This window comes from Rhineura floridana, chromosome 8 (genome assembly GCF_030035675.1).
Source record: "Rhineura floridana isolate rRhiFlo1 chromosome 8, rRhiFlo1.hap2, whole genome shotgun sequence".
NCBI classification, from domain to species: Eukaryota; Metazoa; Chordata; class Lepidosauria; order Squamata; family Rhineuridae; genus Rhineura; species Rhineura floridana.
The window spans coordinates 117,134,689-117,154,645 of NC_084487.1; the positions used below are offsets into that span (position 1 = coordinate 117,134,689).

The window sequence follows — 19,957 nt, forward strand, 5'->3', positions numbered from 1 at the left end:
GCTGGTTTCTCTTTCCACTTATTGCTAAAATCTTTGACCAGGCTACTGCCCTTTTTTCCTTATTGGCATTCCCTCATGACATGCCTGTCCTCCATAGCTGATCTGTCACTTGTCTGCAAAGCTCATCTTTCTCTCCCATGACTGTAGGCAGTGGCATCTCCCCTTAACTTTTTTGTGCTGGTTCCCTGTCGCTCTCTGTATCAAGTCCATTGATATACTTGATACTGCTAAAGCTCTCCACTTCTCTTAGCTTAAACAACAGAGCAATCCTAAGAGGGGCTGGAGAGGCACAGGCTGGCAGATCCTCCATTGCTTCCATAGCCCTGCCATCTCCTACCCGCCATTGCGGAAGGCAGGGGGAGGGGGGAGAATGAGACAATTTTGTCTTTTTCTCTGGGGCAGCTTCAGGCTCGGGCAGCAGAGGGGCCATGGCTTGGGTCCCTCTCTGGGGAGGTGGCTACTTAAAATCGAGAGGATCCATGGCCAGCCCAGCTCTGCCTACCCCCAGCTTATATTGCACTGTTTTGGGGCCCTTCGCTGGCAACTGCCGGCCAGAACACAGTTGGAGGTTGCTTTTCAACCTATCTTGCTTTCGGTGGTTGCAGTGGTGGCCCCTGTATCCTCTCCCTGTAGCGCAGCAGAGGAACCTCTGCCTAATCCTACCCCCTCCTCCAGCAGCACTGATCAAGGGGTTAGGATTGTGCTGTAAGTGAAGGCTTTCCCCATCGCTGTATCTCCATGCCAAGGAAAACTTCATCTGCTTAATTTTTCCACATCAAATTGCTCTTAAAGGCACAGGATCAGAGCCAAGGGGGGGAAATCGCAACCCAGCTGAGTAGAAATGGTGTGGATTTGCTAGCAATGATGGAGATTTTCCAGAAATGTTTAAAAGTTTTCGAGAATGTTTTTTGCTGCCCAGGATTAATGGCTATCTGATTTAGTATATGTATTTGATTTATATTTTGTAAACAAAGCCAAACAGGTGTGCAGGAGGTTGGTTTCCATGGCCTTATATGCCCCTTCCAACTCTACTATTCTATGATTCTATGTCATGTTAATTTTAGTTGCTGCATAAAATATCAGAAAAGTTGTTCTAATAGCCAAAAGTTTTTGAATGCAAATATATGGGGAAATATTTAAAATTAAGGGGGGAAACCCTAAATTATGATTAATTTAACTGTGGTTGCTTGAAATATTCCAACTCCTTAAACTATGGTTTAAAGTTGGCTTATTTTCACCAAACAATAGTTTAGATTAACCATGATTAACAGTAGATTAACCACAGTTTGTCAGGACCAGATGACCTGGAACCTATGGTTAACCTAAAATGGAAGCAAAAGATTTCAGACTTCTCCTTGTGAGTGTGCAAGAGGAGGAGGAGTGGGGAGAAGGCAGTGCAGAAGATCACAGCTAGCCTAGGCTTGTTCTCGTAATGCTAAACCATAGTTTAGCCCAAATGTCTCCATTCCAATTGCCCCATTTGATTTGTATCATTCATAATATTAGTATTTAATGTTATGAAACAATGCATTTCTAAAAGTGGAATGTTTACTGTGGAAAAATACAGTAGTGGAAAACGTTCCATCCCATATCACTGCTGAGCAGATGTCTAGTGGGGCACTGCTCTCTGGCTAGAATTCTGTTGAGGATTACTTAGCAACCAAGTTCCTGGTTTTCATGGTAGCATAAGGTTGTTCAAAACAATGCATTTCTTCCTCCAGCAAAAGAAAAAGCTTGTGTAATCAGAAAATAGAGTGATGCCACAGAAGACAGCTGAGTTGCTTGAGGGTATTATTATTATGCAATAACATTTGGAAAGGTGTTTTCAGCAGTCAGCATTGATGTGAGCAAGGCGGCTTCCGCTGCATGGAAAAGACAGCTCAGCTTGGCTAATTGTTTGCGGTGCACATGGACAAGTAGGGGATTGTAATCAGGATGGATAGCCTTGCTCTTAAGGTGCTAGGCTGGCATTTCAGAGTAGTGTGTACAGCCCCAGTAGGAGCACTTTTTGTAGGGAGTAGAACAGCCATAGGGCTCACCTGTGGACCTTTTATTGGACAATAGATGTAAGTACATCAGCAGTGCCAGGAGCACTTCTGCCAACACATAACATCACAGCAGTGATTTCCTGAGGTAATTTACTCATGCGTTCAATAAATTCTTTCTACAGCCTTGTCCCATTGTGCTTATTGCAAACCAGTATGCTAATGCCCAAAACCAAAATAAAAGAGAACGCACTGGGTGAGCAGCTCCATGTTAAGTGCATTACACTTGTCTTTGTTTTGTTTTGTTTTATTTTCATGTATGAATTGCTTCTTATAAAACAACCTGAAGCAATTTGATAATAAACACACATATAAAAAATAGTTTCAAGTTCAATAGCAACAGTAACAGACTGGGGTAAAAATCTTCCCTTAAAGGGCTTGTTGAAAAAGGAAGCTCTTCAATAGGCTATTGACAGACAGTAGAGGCAGCGCCTGTCTGATATGTAATGGGAGGGGATTCCAAAGGGTGGATGCCGCAACACAACATGCCCCATTTCTACACTATACCAAAGGACCTTCTGATGAGATGGTATCTGCAGGAGGCCCTCTCCTGCTAAGTACAATGATTGGTTGGGTATACAGGGGGTTCGACTATCTTTTAGGAATCCTGTTTCCAAGCTCTTTGTACACCATTGCCAGCATCTTGAAATTAGCCTAGTAGTTACAGTAACTGGCAGCCAGTGCAATTCTTTCAGCGGCGGCATAACATGATAGCAATAGTCTGCTCCAGTGAGCAATTGAGCCGCTGCATTTTGCATTAGCTGTGAGGTAAGTGAGCTCCCCCCCCCCCATCATGGAAATGCTCTCCTATATGATAGAATTATTCTGGGCTCAATTCAAAGAGCTGATTATGTTGTTTGTTTTTTGAATATATATACTGCCCATCAAAAGGTATTTCAAGAGCTGTTCACATAAAAGCTGTGTGTGTGTTATGTGCCTTCAAGTCGATTACGACTTATGGTGATCCTATGAATCAGCAACCTCCAGTAGCATCTGTTGTAAAGCACCCTGTTCAGATCTTGTATGTTCAGGTCTGTAAACCACCCTGTTCAGATCTTGTATGTTCAAGTCTGTGGCTTCCTTTATGGAATCAATCGACAAGTACTGTACAATGTCCTCATTATCAACTTTGAAGTTCCATAAATCTTCTGCTGTCATTAGTTTAGTCTTCTTAATGTTCAACTGTAGTCCTGCTTTTGTGCTTTCCTCTTTCACTTTCGTCAACGTTCATTTCAGATAATTACTGGTTTCTACTAGTAGTATGGTATCATCTGCATAACTTAAATTATTGATATTTCTCCCTCCAATTTCCACACCTCCTTCATCTTGGTCCAGTCCTGCTTTCTGTATGATATATTCTGTGAATAGTTTAAACAAATAGGGTGATAAAACACACACCTGTCTCACACCCTTTCTGATGGGGAACCAGTCGGTTTCTCCATATTCTGTCCTTACAGTAGCCTCTAGTCCAGAGTATAGGTTGTGCATCAGAACAATCAGTTGCTATGACACCCCCATTTCTTTTAAAGCATTCCACAGTTTTTTGTGATCTACCCAATCAAAGGCTTTGCTGTAATCTAAAAAACACAGGGTGATTTTCTTCTGAAATTCCTTGGTCCATTCCATTATCCAACATATGTTTTCAGTATGATATCTAGTACCTCTTCCCTTTCTAAATCCAGCTTGGACATCTGGCATTTCTTGCTCCATATATGGTAAGAGCCTTTGTTGTAGAATCTTGAGCATTACTTTACTTGCATGGGATATTAAGACAATAGTTTGATAATTACTGCATTCTCAGGGTCCCCTTTCTTTGGAGTAGGGATGTATGTTGAACGCTTCTAGTCTGTAGGCCGTGTTTTTATTTTCCATATTTGCTGACAATTTTTTGTCAAAATCTGTACAGATTCAGTGTCAGTAACTTGTAGCAGTTCAATTGGTGTGCCATCTATTCCTGGTGATTTGCTTCTTCCAAGTATTTTAAGTGCAGCTTTCACCTCACATTCTAAAATTTCTGGTTCTTCATCATACGGTTCCTTCATGAATGAATCTGCCATCCTTGCATCTCTTTTATAGAGTTCTTCAGTGCATTGCTTCCATCTTCCTTTTATTTTATCTCGGTCAGTCAGTGTGTTCCCCTGTTGATTATTGAACATCCCTACTCTTGGTTTAAATTTCCCTTTAATTTCTCTAATCTTTTGGAATAGGGCTCTTGTTCTACCTTTTTTATTATTCTCTTCTATTTCTGTGCAATAATTATTGTAGTAGTTCTCTTTGTCCTTATGTACTAGTCTCTGTATTACTGTATTTAGAGTTCTAACTGTGTTCTCTCTCCTTTTGCTTTTGCTTTCTTTCTCTCTTTAACCATTCTAAGAGTTTTGTCAGTTATCCATAGAGGTCTTTCTCTCTTTTTAACTAAAGGTATTGACTTTTTGCATTCTTCCCTGATGATGTCTCTGACTTCACACCATAGTTCTTCTGGTTCTCTATCACTTAGGTTTAAAGCCTCAAATCTGTTCCTTATTTGATCTTTATATTCTTCTGGGATGTTATTTAAATTGTATTTTGGCATTATGATTGCTTTGTTCTTCTTCTTTAGCTTTACTCTGATTTTCGATATGACCAGGTCATGATCTGTCTTGCAGTCTTCTCCTGTTCTTGTTTTCACAGAAAGTATGGAACTTCTCCATCTTCTGCTTCCAATTATATAATCAATTTGATTCCTGTGTTCCTATATATATTGATTCCTACATCACCGTTTGGTGATGTCCACGTGTACAGTCGTCTTTTCCGTTGCTCAAAAAATGTGTTTGGAAGAAACAAATTTTGGTTCACAGAATTCAATAAGTCGCCTGCTTCATTTCTATCTCCTAAGCCCAATTTTCCACACTTTCTAGTTCTTCTCTGTTCCCTACTTTTGCATTCCAGTCCCCCATGATTATCAGAGCAACCTGTTTTGGTGTGTGATCAATTTTTTTCTGTACTTCTGAGTAAAATATCTCCATTTTCTCTTCTTCTGTGTTTGCCATTGGAGCATAGACTTGGATTATGGTTATGTTAATAGGTTTCCTGTTACTGATATCACTCGCTCAAACCTTGCATTATAGCTCCTAATTGCTTTTGCTACATCACTTCTCACTATTAAAGCAACCCCGTTTCATCTTAATTTATCATTTCCTGCATAAAATATTTTGTAGTTGCCTGATTGAAAGTGTCCCATTCCCGTCCATTTAATTCATTCACACAAAGTATTGTAATATTGATATGTTCCATTTCTTTCTTGATAATTTCTAACTTTCCCTGGTTCATGCTTCTCACATTTCATGTTCTTATTGTGTACATTGTACAACTCTGGACTCTCCTTTCACTTCAGCCTCTGGGCTTCCTTTCGGCTTTGATCCAGCTGCGTCATTCATCACAGCGCTACACGTACTTATCTGTTGTTCTTCCCCAGTAGCTCAATGAGTGCCATCTGACCTGGGGGTCTCATCTTCCAGCACTATCTTGTGTTGCATATCGTATTCATAGGGTTTTCATGGTAAAAGGTATTCAGAGGTGGTTTACCATTGCCTTCCTCTGAGTCTGGATGCATCTTAGTCTGGTGTCTCAGCTTTGACCATTCTGCCTTGGGTGACCCTGCTAGAAGTCTAGCCTCTTGGTCTAGACTCCTGCCGGCGTTGCTGTCAGCTTCTTTGATACTCTCAAACACGAAGTTAAGGTATGCCTCCTAGAGGAGGACATAAAAGCTACAAAAACAATAAGACAGTAAAGCAAAGATCCATAAAAGAGCAGAATAAATCATTAGCAGCATAAAATATCTCATCTGGTAAAAAGACCTGGCAGTGCACAGACACTGAAAGGTAAGCCTCCCTGAAGAGAAAACTCCACAATGGAAAAAGACTTCTCTCCAGCTACCATACCTTAGTAATGATCTTCAAAGTCCTGAGCAACCTGTGCCTGGCATAATTAAGAGATCACCTCCACCCTTATGTTCCACAGAATATGACAGCTGTGTCATGTTTTGTCAAGAGGAGGGTGACTGGCTGTAAAAGAGGACAAGGTAAGTAAGTGCGAGAGGGCCGCTGTACGTCACCCTGTATAGAAGGTGTTTTTGGTAGGTGCCACTTGCTGAAATCCTTTCTTTCACACAGTTATTAAGGGTAACTCTTTAAACTCTTTAAACAAAGAAATAAAGATGTTCTTTAAGTGCTGACCCGATCAGTTAGAGACCATTACTGCATCCTCCCTAGTATGAGAGGCCATGTGTCATAGTGCCTAAGAGGTTGAGGTGCAAAGGCAGCAGCATGAAACTCTTCTTTGCAATATCCTTACTAAGGTGACCTTAGACAAGCTATCATTCTAACCCTTAGAATCTGACAAATGAAAATAATTGTACCAGCCTATTCTGCAGGACTGATGTGATGAGGTTAATGCATGGGAAGGGATTTGAACATGTGAAATGGGCTGCATCAATGCTACGTGTTTATGTATTCATGGTATTTGCCAGGATTTAAGATGCTGGTTTTTACTTGCTTGGATCCAAGCTCTGTAAGAACTGCTTCACAATCTCTAGGCCTGACTGAGTTTAAAGTTTATTTGCACATCTGAAGAGCCAGGCTTTGTGGGGAAGTGCTTTTGCAATGGGCATCTCCTACAGCTGCATCTCCTTTTGCTGTAGAGCTAGGCAGGATTGCTGGGTTGTGAACTGGCAACCCTGTTGACCACATAAGTACTTTGGGCTCTTTGTGAAGAGAACCCTATGTCTTTAGTCTGCCTTGCTAAATACCCCCTAACGCAGCCTATCCTATTTTGGTGTGCAGCCAGAAGGTACGTATGCGCTATTTAGAGCAGCTCCAGGATGACAGGGCCGGCCTTGCAATGAGGGATAATGGGACACGTGCCTCAGGCGGTGGATTACAAAAGTCAAGCCATGGGTCCGCTGATCTCTCAGGTGTTGCTGTCAACTCTCCATCTGCCTGCTGTGGTTCTTATTGCAGTGATGATTGCCTACGCCATCACCCTCCGTTACTGCTTGCTTCCTGCAGGGATACAGCCAGCATTACTCCAAAAGGTCTCCCCAGGCCCAGTATTCCTCATTCTGAGGAAATGGTCCTTCCTCAGAAGTAAGGCATTGTGGCTGAGATGGCTCTGGGAGGTGCCCGTGATGTGGACACTTGCTGCAGTGGTGGCAATAACACTGTTTAAAGTTTCACAATCTATGTTGAACTTTATTATAGTTCAGTAGTATTTGCCACTGTGGTGGGGAAGTGGCAGTGGCACAGGTGCTCTCAGTGGCCACCTCAACCACAGTGTCTTGAGGATGGCCCAATTAAGGATGCCATTAATGGGTGGGGATGGCCCCAGATAGGAGATGGTGGAGAAGTGGGAGCAGTGAGGAGGCTGCAGCAGGCAGGAGGAGGAGGGAATAAAAGGCACTGTGGGGCGGAGAAATGAAGGAGGAGATAACAGGTGGTGGTAGCAGTGGTGTGGTATGGAAGAGGGGGAAAAGGCAGTAGCCATGACTCACCTCAGGTACTAGTCCTATAGGTCTTGTGCCAGCCCTGTAGGCTGTGGAATATGAAGTTCCCGGAAGGGGTATTTGTGTCTCAGTATAAACCCAAACAAACTCCGCTCCTCATTGGGAATAGACAGTTCACAGTATCACCTCCTCTTGGCCTGAGTGAGCCCATAACATTGGCTGGTGTTCTGTGGGGTTTCTGCAGTGAATGGAGTTGGGGAAATGAGGATTTTTTTCTGTACACAATGAAAGGAAACCTTGTAATAAACTGACTGAAGTACAAAGCTTTCCCAGCACATTACCTTCTAGCTCTCTCTCTCCCCCCCCCATCCTGTTTCTGCATTCCAGGTCCCTTTGCAAGGCTTGTACTGAGTACTAATTCCTTAGGAAACAGTGAGAACGTTCATGTTAAGAGTTTGGCCTAGTGACAACTTATTTGTTCCACTGCCAGCTGTTCGTGGCTCAGATTTCTAGGCCAGAGGGATGAAGAACCAGCACCCTGTGTCAGTTGAAGGCTCTTTGGGCTTTCTGCCCCCATCAGTGTTATATAGCTCCTTTCCTCGCCATACACTTCTGCTTACAATAAAAATTGCTGAATATTATTTCTCTTTTTTGTATGTGTTCACTTAGTGAACAGTTGATTGTGTAATACTGGTTAGCACAATATCATATCTATATAAGTAGGGTGGTCAGAACATCACCCAAAGGTTCTGTTTGTCCCTTTAATCATTACTGAGCTCTGTTGGGAAGGGTGGGTGGAAAAGAGAATCTATGTTCATATGTGGTGGCTTGTGCACAAATAACAGCTTATTGGCAATGGCTAAATAAGTTGTTGTTATGACAAGAAATCAGCTACTGAATTTTCCAGACAAAGTCCAAGGGATAAAATATCTTTAGCAAGGTTTGGCTAGTTCAAAATGTGATTAATTAAAAATTGGGACGTCATTGTTCTGGAGAAGATAACAAACTTGATTAAACAGCAACAGGACAGAATTCTTTCTGATTTGTTTCAAGCAGAGTAGTTATTATTTATTTACTTGTTTTAGAAATGTTCTGCCCTACATTTCAGCGAATCCCTCGAGGACCTCCAAGGCTGCTTCCACTTTAAAAACATAAAAATACAGAATATCATTAAAACTTTAGCACAAAAGGGCGTAAAATGAGTAGGCCAGTTAAAACAGATAGAGAACACTGCAGAACAAAAGAGCCTTTGCTGCTCACCTAAAACCCAAGAAAGCAGCAGCCAACAAAACCTCTTATAGGATGGAAGGCCTTTCCCTGGGCTCCTTTCACTGAGAAGGCCTGTTCTCATATCTCCAGCTCCACTAAGCACACCTCTGAATATGGTGGAACACAAAGGAGAGCCTCAGATGTTGAATGCAGTGCAGAAGCAGGTTTGTGTGGGAAGTGTCCTCTCAGGGGTGAAAAACCTCTTTTTACTAATAATTCCATCTTCAACTTGATTTCTGGCAAATGCCATTTCCCCTTCAGCACATATGCTAGATGAATTATATAGATTATTTACTAACTGCTGCATAATCTCCATGGAAAATCCTCATCTATTGGAAAAGCCCTCAGAAAGGGCAAACAAAAGTTGGACATGTTATAGCAGAGAGCCCCGTGTAGTAGTTCTGTAATCTGTCAGTGATGTAGGGTAGACACACTTGCAGTTATGCTGGTTTCAGTGTGTCTCCACCTCTGAATTGTGAATTCGGGGACACATGATATCAGTCAAACTCCACTTCTTTTTCCTCCAAAATAGGCTCACCTCCTCAGTTGCTACTTTTTTTTTTAAACTGTTAAACCTTTGGAGAAGAGAGCATCTACTAACAAGCTATAAAGCAACAGAATGTTACAAATGACACAAGCAAGTCACTGCAAGGCAGGAAGGGGGAGAAAGAGAGGTCCGCTGTCTTGTTGATTTCAAAACTATTTGGTCATCACTGCTCTGTTCCATCCACTGGCGTGCACATGGAGTCAATACGATAAAAAATGAATAAAAACCAGGGGTGTACTGCTGGATGTAGGTTCATTTCCAACTCCACCCAAACCAAATGGTCTTGCTGCTTTTTAAGAACACTAGTGTTCATGGAGCATTAGAGAAATAAGGGGAGAGTGACATTCATATGGGAAAGTAGGGCTCCTATCTAGGGAACACATAGAACCAGACAAGTTCCTTATCTACAAGCTATAGGTTAGAAATAATTGGTTTAATTTTCAGGGAGATTTGCCTAGATGGTATTATGCATGTGAGGAAGTGGAAAAGTTGTATCGATTGTTCCGTGTTCTGGCTTGTGGAGGAAAGTTCACTGGTTGTGAATCAACCTTCATTATGTTTTGTCCGATGTACTTATAAATGTTATAGATGAAAGGATTTCGGTAACTTCCTTTGGGAGAGTTTCTATAAACGGATAGATCTTACTGTGTGGATTTCCCCCCCAGTATTTACTAAACTTTCCATTTCTTAACATGCAAATAGTTTCTCATAACAACTGACTTCATGTTAACTATTTATTCTCATTGTTAGTTTATCTTCTCTTTGGAGAATTGCAGAATGGTGTCAATAGGATGGCTGCTGCAATATCATCATCATCAGTTATCTGCCCTTCACCCAAAGGGCTCAGGGCAGGTTACAACAATGTTAAAATATGACATTAAAAATAATTTAAAAACAATCTGAAATCCCAAAATAGGGTGGGTTCTAAAAGTACATGTCTCAGGTGTCAAAGGCCAGGGTAAAGAGTTGTGTCTTTAGCATTCGCCTAAAACAGTATAGTGAAGTTGCCAGATGCACTTTGGTGAGGAGGGAGTTCCACAACGTAGGGGCTGACACAGAGAAAGTCCTCTCCTGGGCCACCCTCCTGAGCTTCTGAGGGTGGCGGAATTACCAAAAGGGCCCCCTCTGCTGATCTCAACATCCAAGAGGGTCTGTAGGGAAGGAGGCAGTCTATTCCTTGTTAAATATAAGAACTGATATACAGAGTTCATCCCAGAGAGTGAGATTGGATTTTGTATGACCATATTTTTCATGTGATAACGCATTGGCTCAGCCCATTGCATTATCCTATATCAGGCGTGAGGAACCTTTGTCCCTCCAGACGCTGCTGAACTCCAGCTCCTATCAGCCCTAGGAAGCATGGCCAGTGGCCAGGAGTGATGGGAGTTGTGGTTCAGCAACATCTGGAGAGCCAAAGGTTCCCCACACCTGCCATATTACTAATGATGAACACATTCTCAGCTCATGATGAAGGGCTGGAAATAAATAAGTGATCTACTACACATTTTTGAAAGTTGTTTCTTTGCTATGCATTTGGACATCTCTTAAGATATTGTAACCAAATTTTGCATGATAGTTCCTGAGATTAAGGAGCAGGTTTTCATCTATGTTTTGATACAGTTGGATACAATTTTGAAACAAGATGATGGACTGAATCTTTCAAAACTACACTGATTTTTTTGGTTTCTTAGAATTCCAGAGCAACGCTAGGTGCAAACCTGCCAGTATAATATAATCTTGGAAGAGGGCATGGCTGACTGGCTGGAACCCTGAACAAGAGCACTCCACATTGCAACATTCAGTTGCAGATTGCACTTCTTCACTTACTTTTTATGTCGCACAGAGGTCAAAGCATTTTTAAAATCCCAATAATTCTCATGGCAGCCTGCAACATAGACACCAATATTTGCTGGCACTGAAACCGGGGGTTTATTGGTCTGTGTGTTGGTGCCTCTGATAGTAAGTCACTCAAGGCTACAGAATGAAGGCAGAGGAGTCAGCATTGCCCTCACCGGTCCCAGCATGGCTCCTTCCCAAGGCAGCCCATTAGTTCCTCCTAATCTGGTTTGTCTATAAATGCCTCCAGATTAGGTTTGCTCTTGCCAGGTCAACAGTTGGACTGGTTGTGTGGATCCTTTAGAGGTGGTTTAGGAATTTCTGACTTGTCTATTCAGTAGTCTGCAGGCCTGTTGCCCTCTCAGTCTGCAGGTCTCCTTGTCTGCCTGCCTGTCTACCTACCCTCCCTCCTCCCTGCTTGTTCTCAGTGTTTTTTCTAGCTTCTTTCGATTGGACTCCTTGGCTTGGATCCTTGTTTGCAGTTGACTCTATCTCTGGGATGGTTGCTCATTGAGGGGGGAAATGGGGTCATATCCACTGGCTATACCCTCCCCCCGCTGCACATTTGGTGAGCATGAGAAGGGGCTCTACATGCATACTGATGTACATACATCTAGCTGTTCCACACAAGGGGGAATCCTGGGAAAATTAGGATCCCTCCATTATGCACTACAGTATGTGTACATTTTGGTACATGAACAGACTCCAGAGGGCACAATGCCCACACATGAGGTGGTTTGTCTGGGACCCCCACCTGTGTTGACTTTCTGTATTACTGTGAGGTGGGACTACTTGTTAGACCATCCAGTGCACTGCTCCCCCTCTGGCTCCAGTCCCAGTTCTGCTGAGACTTGCACTTCTGTGTCCTTCACACACTTGGCTACCTATGATCCAGTGCTGACAACAGACTGGCATTATTATCCCCATATTACCAATGGAGGTTGAGTGGCAGTGGCTTGCCTAAGGCCATCTCCAGAGTTTATGGCTGTGATCAGATTTGAATCGGGGACTTCCCAGCTTATGCTTTTAACTTACATTACACCACCATATTGTGCTGTATTGCTCCAGGCAAGTTTTCATAATGTGTTGTTACATGGCTCATGAGATTTTTGTTAAGGTACGTATGAAGACTCAAAATCGGTGTTCTTTAAGCTTTATACCTTCAGAGAACCCTGCCCATGTTGACTTGTCCACTGTTGGACCTTACATATTGGGGAGGATTCTGGAGAGTAGTCTGAGATGCACAACGGGGCCTCTCCATTGCTGTGCATAAACTGAGAGTGTGCCATAGAACACACCCAACACTCCCTGTAGCTGTATGTTGTTTGGAGAAATTAGTAGAAGAACACAAACTGTCCTAGACAGAGTCTTGCCTACCATTAGTCGTTTTCTCACTGAGGAACCCCTGATGACTTTCTGTGGAACTTCAGAACCATTGCTCTAAAATGCTAGATGCCTCCTGGTCTGATGGTGTGTCTCTTGCAGGGTTGCTGGGAGCAGGGGACAGCTAGCAGAACCTCCACCTGCTTAGGAAAGTACTGGTTTTCCACTCCTCCATTCTGAATCAGCAATCTAGGGTCCACAAATGTTCTTGCCATCTTGCTACCAGTTGTTGTTGCTATATGCCTTCAAGTCGATTACGACTTATGGCAACCCTAGTATACACATCTTAATCTGGTGGAGCTCAACACCACATCAAGGAGAGTCTTTGCTGTTCTGCTGAGCATGGAGAAAGGTGAGGATATCCTTGATGATGTGCTGAGCCTCAGAGACACCTAGAAAATAGTGAGACTTCTCACTGTTTTATGTGTGAAGCTCAGCATGACAGAAAAAAGCTCCACTCAGATTTGGGAAAGTAAATAGAAGCTTGGTGTGATGTCAGAAACAAGAGTTCATTGCTCCCTTAGGAGCAGGTTCAGGTTGGCTTGCTATCAATGCCAGTCAATTCTGTGGCCTGATGCTTCCATTTCTCTAGATTCTCTTCAAATAAATATGTGCCATCCCTGTGAACTTTTAGGCAAAAATGTAAAAACATTAAATTAAATTCTCCTAGACTTTCAATCCACTGTCTAACCCAGAGTTAAGCATACTTAAGTTCACTAAAATCAGTAGGCTCAAGCCCACAATGCAATCTAATACATGTCTACTCAGAAGGAAAAGCTATTGAGTTTAGTGTGATTTAGTCCCAGGCAAGTGTGTATAGGGTTGCCGTGAAAGTTCTGTGTTGGATTGTGTTTTAATGTTACTAGGCATCCTTTAGTATCTCATTTACCTTGTTTTTATTATATTTGATGTTATTTCCTCCTGAATTTGATTTTATTTAAATGCTACCACAAGTGCCTTGGTAGTAGGGTGGGCTACAAATGGTTGAAATAACAAAATCATAATACGTAGGATTACAATAATTTGAGGCTACATTGGTGACAGGGCAGGAGGGAGGGTGCATTGAGAATCTGATTTAGATAATCAGAAATGTAAGATGACTGTGGGAGGAGGAAGGAAACACAACTGATTTGCAATTATTGTTCCATGCATTCCAAAATTGATCTTGTGCATGTTCTGTGTTGGATGAGTTCTCTTTTGTATGAGATTATGAACTGTGAGGAATAGGAAGTACAAGCCAACCATATGTTGTTGTTGTTGTTATGTTGTTCTTATTCATTTGACTTATTAGTTACTCACTAAAAAGAGTCACTAAGCAATTTATAAAAAATTAAGAGCCAAAGGCATAGCATAACACTACATGACAATAGAATGATTACAGTGACCCATAAACAGACTCAGCAAAACAGCAACACTTCACCAGCGGGGAACAGCAATAATCAGCAGAATATGTATCATAATTGGTCAAATGCCTGGGAGAAGAGGTAGGTTTAAATGTGGCACCAAAAAGATGCTAATGATGGTATCAGATGGACCTCATTTGGGAAAGCATTCCACAAGGGGGGAGTCACAACTAAAACAGCATTTCTTCCCCTGATGTTTTACCATATCTCAAATTACTCTTGAGCAGAGCTTGGAAAAGTTACTTTTTTGAACTACAACTCCCATCAGCCTAATCCAGTGGCCATGCTGGCTGAGGCTGATGGGAGTTGTAGTTCAAAAAAAGTGACTTTTCCAAGTTCTGCTCTTGAGTTGTAGTGATACTCTAATCTACTGTATTATACCACACTGTAGCATATTATTCATGAAAAGGAATGTAGAGTATGCATTTTCCACTGCTCTTCAGCAAAGACATTATGGTTATCATGCATAATCCAGTTAGGCCAGAGCCCCTGTATTGTAGACAATGTATTGTTGTTGAAATCAATGAGATTAAATAAATTTAGTTCTAAGTGTTCAGTCTTAATTGGTATGTGGATTTGACTGTTTTTGTGCTCCTTAAGGAAACTGACATATAAAAAATCACCAGGTCTCTTTGTTTGGCAGGAAAAACAGGTAGCCAATGTGCAGAACTACAGCTTAAATCATATTGTACTCAGTGCGGAGCTTTTCACAATGTAGCATTGTCTCTTTAAAGTCAAGTGAAATAATAAAGCTATTAAACTTTTTTAAGCTTGCCAAAATTTCTTCCTCAATTAAGAGTAAAAATATTTGCCTTGCAGCTTCTAGATAGAACTGCACTTTAGTAAGTTGATCTGGGGAGATCAACGGCTTTCTTTGTAGCATTGGGTTTTTGATTGTGTTATGAGTGAAAATCCAGTGGAAAATTCCTAGGATACTTTGACTTCACTTATGCCAGTGATGTGAAAATAATAATGAAGACTATAAATTATGCTTTTTCTTCTAGGCTAGTGGATGACAGATGTGTGGTTCAACCAGAGGCGGGTGATCTTTGCAATCCTCCTAAGAAATTCAGAGGTAAGCAACTGAGAGTCAATTTTATGTGAGCAAATATATTATGGATCCTCTTTTGCACTACTTGATCCATACTGTACATATTTCAAAGTCCGGTCCTGAGTTTTGTAGCTTTGTCACATTCTAGCATTACACACTTATGAGTCTTACGGACTCAGCTATGTCTGCAGTACCCACAAGCTTTAATGTAATGTAATGTACTCAGAGCTTGGAAGATTACTTTTAAAAAGTAATCAGTTACAGTTACAGTTACATGGCCCAAAAGGTAGTAATTACCGTTACAATTACAATTGCTCTGAAAGTAACTGATTACTTTTTCTCAAAAGTAATCACTACAGTTACATTTCAGTTACTTTTTAAAAAAAAGTCTACAAGGTGCTGGCCTTGGCTGCTGCACATCTAAATAGCCTAAAACAACATTAAAAATAAACACACACACATACAGACGGAGTAGAATAATTCTTTTTATAGCAATGGTGGTCTCTCTACTGGTAAGGGAGGGAGGCAGAGGCCACTACTCAGATCTTTGCATGTAAAATCAAGTGCAACCCCCCCCCACTCAGCCAGCAAGCATAATCTCTCTCACTTAACCACCTCCTGGACTCTGCCCTGCCACCAACTAAGGGACACTCACCCAAGCATCCCTTGAGATGCAAAAAAGTTAAAATACTGCAAATGCAGCACAGTAACCAGAGAGGGTGGTGGAGGCCACTTTATGTGCCAAGTGCAAACACACACACAGACACGTTGTCATCTTTCACCTCCACAATTCTTTATCTTCATTCTGCTTCTGCCTCCTTCTCCTCCTTTATCCATGTTCTTGCCCTCCGGCTCCTTTTCCCCTCCACTCCATTTTTTAAAACAATTGTTTTCTCCACTCCACCCTGTCTCACTCTCCACCTCCTCCCTTGTTCCCTCCTACCCACCCACAGATCATGACGATAATGAAAGTTGAAGAGGAAAGCACAAAAGCAGGACTACAGCTGAACATCAAAAAGACTAAAATAATGACAACAAAAGATTTATGTAACTTTAAAGTTGACAATGAGGACATTGAACTTGTCAAGGATTATCAATACCTTGGCACAGTCATTAACCAAAATGGAGACAATAGTCAAGAAATTAGAAGAAGGCTAGGACTGGGGAGGGCAGCTATGAGAGAACTAGAAAAGGTCCTCAAATGCAAAGATGTATCACTGAACACTAAAGTCAGGATCATTCAGACCATGGTATTCCCGATCTCTGTGTATCATACTTTGGACACATCATGAGAAGACATGATTCACTAGAAAAGACAATAATGCTGGGAAAAACAGAAGGGAGTAGAAAAAGAGGAAGGCCAAACAAGAGATGGATTGATTCCAAAGGAAGCCACAGACCTGACTATAGCACTCAAAGCTAATTATACAGGCCACTAGAAAATAAAGATGTAGGGATGGCTTAAAAATGTAATATTTGTTTCCTGTTATTCTGGCACCAAATTGTTTGGTTAGTAAAAAGTATTTTTTAATAATTCTACATCTCAACATGCACTTTACATATGAATGCTTTACTATTTCCAGAATAATGAGTCCCTAGGAATTCTTACAATATATTTTCCTTAATATCATATTCTTCAGCTTGGAAACTAATCAGAGCAGACATCATAGCTGTTACCTGCCTATTCCCAAAATATCTGAACAAATATTTAAGGGACTTTTGGCATGATGAAACTAAAGGTCAGGGTCATAGCAAAGGGCAGTTGTTAGAGGGAGAGACTTGAAATTGTCTAAGTCATGTCTTGTCCTATCTATTTTTTATAACCTCCCAATAAACAGACCTCTCTGATTTCAAACACATTTCTGAAATTCAGCAAAGCCATCAGTTCTCTAAAAAGGCAGCATTTTTCTTGGCTCATGCAGCAGCGACTCAGCCTTTTCTCTTCAAATGCAGATTGTATGTGTGTGCGTGCGTGCATGTGTGTGTGTTGATAATACACAAATATCTCAGTAAATTTTACTCAGCATTAATTTCTTGCACCAATATTTCCCTTCTTCCAGCCAAGAAACCTCATAGTTTATTAGTTTTGGTGGAATGTATAAGAGTGAATATAAGCAAATGGACTATAATTGAGTTTTGGTCTTTGAACTCTAAAATTCCATCACAAAAACTGATGAGTGATTACTTTTATCCACTGATCAAAACCTTTTAATGGTTATTTCTGCTAGTGGCAGGGCATTTATCTCTACTTAAAAAGCTAAAGCTGCTAATATTCTTTGAAAACTATACTATGGGCTGTACTCAATGTAGCACTATCACAAGCATTTTGTCAGCACAAGGACTTTTACTTGCACAACAGAACGTTTACTCCTTCTCTCCCATGCACTCCCTAAACTTGTTCTGAGATTTCCCCCACCCTCCAGAGCAGATCTGGGGTTGTTATGAAGCACATGTGGGGGAGAGGAGGGGGAAATCCCCTCGCACTAGTTGGAGTTGTTCTGCTGGCCCAAGGATTTTGTTGAATACCACCCTATAGGCAGGCAACTCATGGACTGTGTGCACGAGGGGGACTCCCACCAATTCCTGCACCCAGAAGCTGCCTCCCGTCCTCATCAGCTTACTCCTAGAAGGGGAGCCTGTGCCCGTTTCCTAAGCCACTTATCTTGATCAGCCCCCAACTCAAAGCTGACCCCTTGCACCTCTCTCACCCCAGAAATAATCCCATCAGCTGCGTGTTTCTTGCAGGAGAGACCAAAACACAGAGTCTCGCCTCCCCCTTTCCTGTTAGCCACGCCGCCCAGGAATGAGCCCGGGGAGACCGCCAGGAGAGGCGATCTTACATTTTCGTCAGTTTCACTTTGCAATTGACAAGAACGTGTGTTTTGTTCTAGATTCAACTACTGAGATCTATCCAGGTGGTGCTTGCCTGAAAATGTTCCCTTAAAAAGGTTGAGTGTGGGAAGCAGCAGCGGGGGGGGGAGCCACCAACAAGCAGGAGGGGAGAGGAGGCGGCAGGCGGGAAGGAAGGCGGCAGAACGAGCAGTGGGGACACGCACGCACACACACCATCGTCACTCACCTCAGCTCTTCACCTCCATTCTGCTTCTGCTTTCTGCTTCTGCCTTGCCCTCCAGCGCGGTCTGGCTCTCCACTTCCTCCCTCGTGCCTCCTAACACAGAGCACGAGGGAAGAGCAACAGTGCGCAGAAGCCTAATGTGAGGCACGTGTCTTTTGCTCACCAATCACAGGAGCAGACTTCTTGTTCCCCCCTCCCCAGTAACGTCCAAATGTAACGTGGGAAAGTTATAGTTACAGTTGAAAAGTAATAAAGTTACCACTCGTTCTGTTACAAGTAAAATGTAACTAAGTTACCCACTCGTTACGCAAAAAAGTAACTAATTAAAAGTAACTCGTTAGAAATAACGAGTTACTTTTAATTAGTTACTTTTTTGCGTAACGAGTGGGTAACTTAGTTACTTCCAAGCTCTGAATGTACTGCCCTCAAGTCGATTCCCACTTATGGTGACCCTATGAATAGGGTTTTCATGAGGCTGAGAGGCAGTGACTGGCTCAAGGTCACCCAGTGAGCTTCATGGCTATGTGGGGATTTGAACCCTGGTCTCCCAGGTTGTAGCCCAACACCTTAACCCAGCCTTTCCCAACCAGTGTGCCTCCAGATGTTGTGGACCACAACTCCCATCTTCCTGACCATTGGCAATGCTGGCTGAGGCTGATGGGAGTTGTGGTCCAACAACATCTGGAGGCACACTGGTTGGGAAAGGCTGCCTTAACCACTACACCACACTGGCTCTCTTACCCACAAGCTTTACTATCTAGATATCACGTTCTTAGCTGACAACCTGCTTCCACACTCCAAGCTCAATGTGAAATTGAGGTCTAAGACAAATGGTACATGAGATTCAAAAGTAGTGGGGCAGTAGGTAAATCAAGTAGGGTGGCATATCATACTCATGACAGAAGTAGCTGAAATAATATAATCACACATTATATAGAGAAAACATTTATTTTCCCACATAGGTAAATGTCATAGGGAGCTGGGTGAATCAGGAGATCTCTGCATGGTGTACCTGTATTGTAGATGTGCTTTGAAAATTTGTATTATAACAATAACATGACAAATTTAGAGCATAGAATGTGGGTGCATGCCATTAAAACATAAATGTATGCAATTACTCAGGACCAAAAAGATTAAAAGGCATTTATGATAGGTCCTAAGATGTTATGGTGGCAGGCTTGTGTGTTAGAACATAGATCTGTTGCACAGTTTCAAAAAGAGAGTTTTTTAAAGAGGAGCAGTGCAGGTGGAATTGGGATGGTGAATGCTTGCTGTGTCCCCTCCCCCAAGTTTTCCCCAGCTGTTTTTCTCCTGACTGTCAGATCAGAAGTAAGCCTAAGTGGAAGAGACATAGCAGGGCCAAATGTGACGGGTGGGAGGAGGGTTCAGCACAGCCCTACTGCTCCTCTATCCTTCACCCTGCCCCCTTTGCAGCTTGACTTGTGTTCCAAAACATGCTACCGTCAAGTCTAGTTAGGGGCAAAATCTTTAAGATCACGCTTATATATATATATGGTGGGGGAAATGCCCTTTTGTGTGCTTGACTGTGGCTCCAAGCCTGGTTTATGACATGCAACCTCATATGAGTATTTCCTTTATTTCCCACCGATGGTGTTAAGTCAGGGGTGCAGAACTTCAGGCCTAGGGGCCAAATGCAGCCCTCCAAGCCTTTCCATCTGCCCACTGGGTCTCTCTCCAGGCCATGCACTCCCACTATTGCTCCACATCCTCGTCAGGTGATTTTGCCCAGCTGGAATGTGTCCTTGTCCTGTGATAACGCCTCTCCCTTGCTTGGGTGGGGAGATGTGTGTGTAGCACCCTCTGGCGTTTGCATGACTATGGTTATATCCATTGCTCTGCCCCCCCCT

General features: G+C 42.3%; 1 protein-coding gene across 2 annotated transcripts in view; it reads left to right on the plus strand.

The window, feature by feature from the left end:
- The window catches only part of ITPR2 (inositol 1,4,5-trisphosphate receptor type 2), a 345,272-nt gene that overhangs the window by 21,270 nt on the left and 304,045 nt on the right, over positions 1-19,957 (plus strand). For both annotated transcript variants that reach the window (XM_061582221.1, XM_061582222.1), the window contains exon 2: positions 14,967-15,037. In XM_061582221.1, the coding sequence (XP_061438205.1) occupies positions 14,967-15,037 (71 nt within the window). The remainder of the gene's footprint in view (positions 1-14,966; positions 15,038-19,957) is intronic.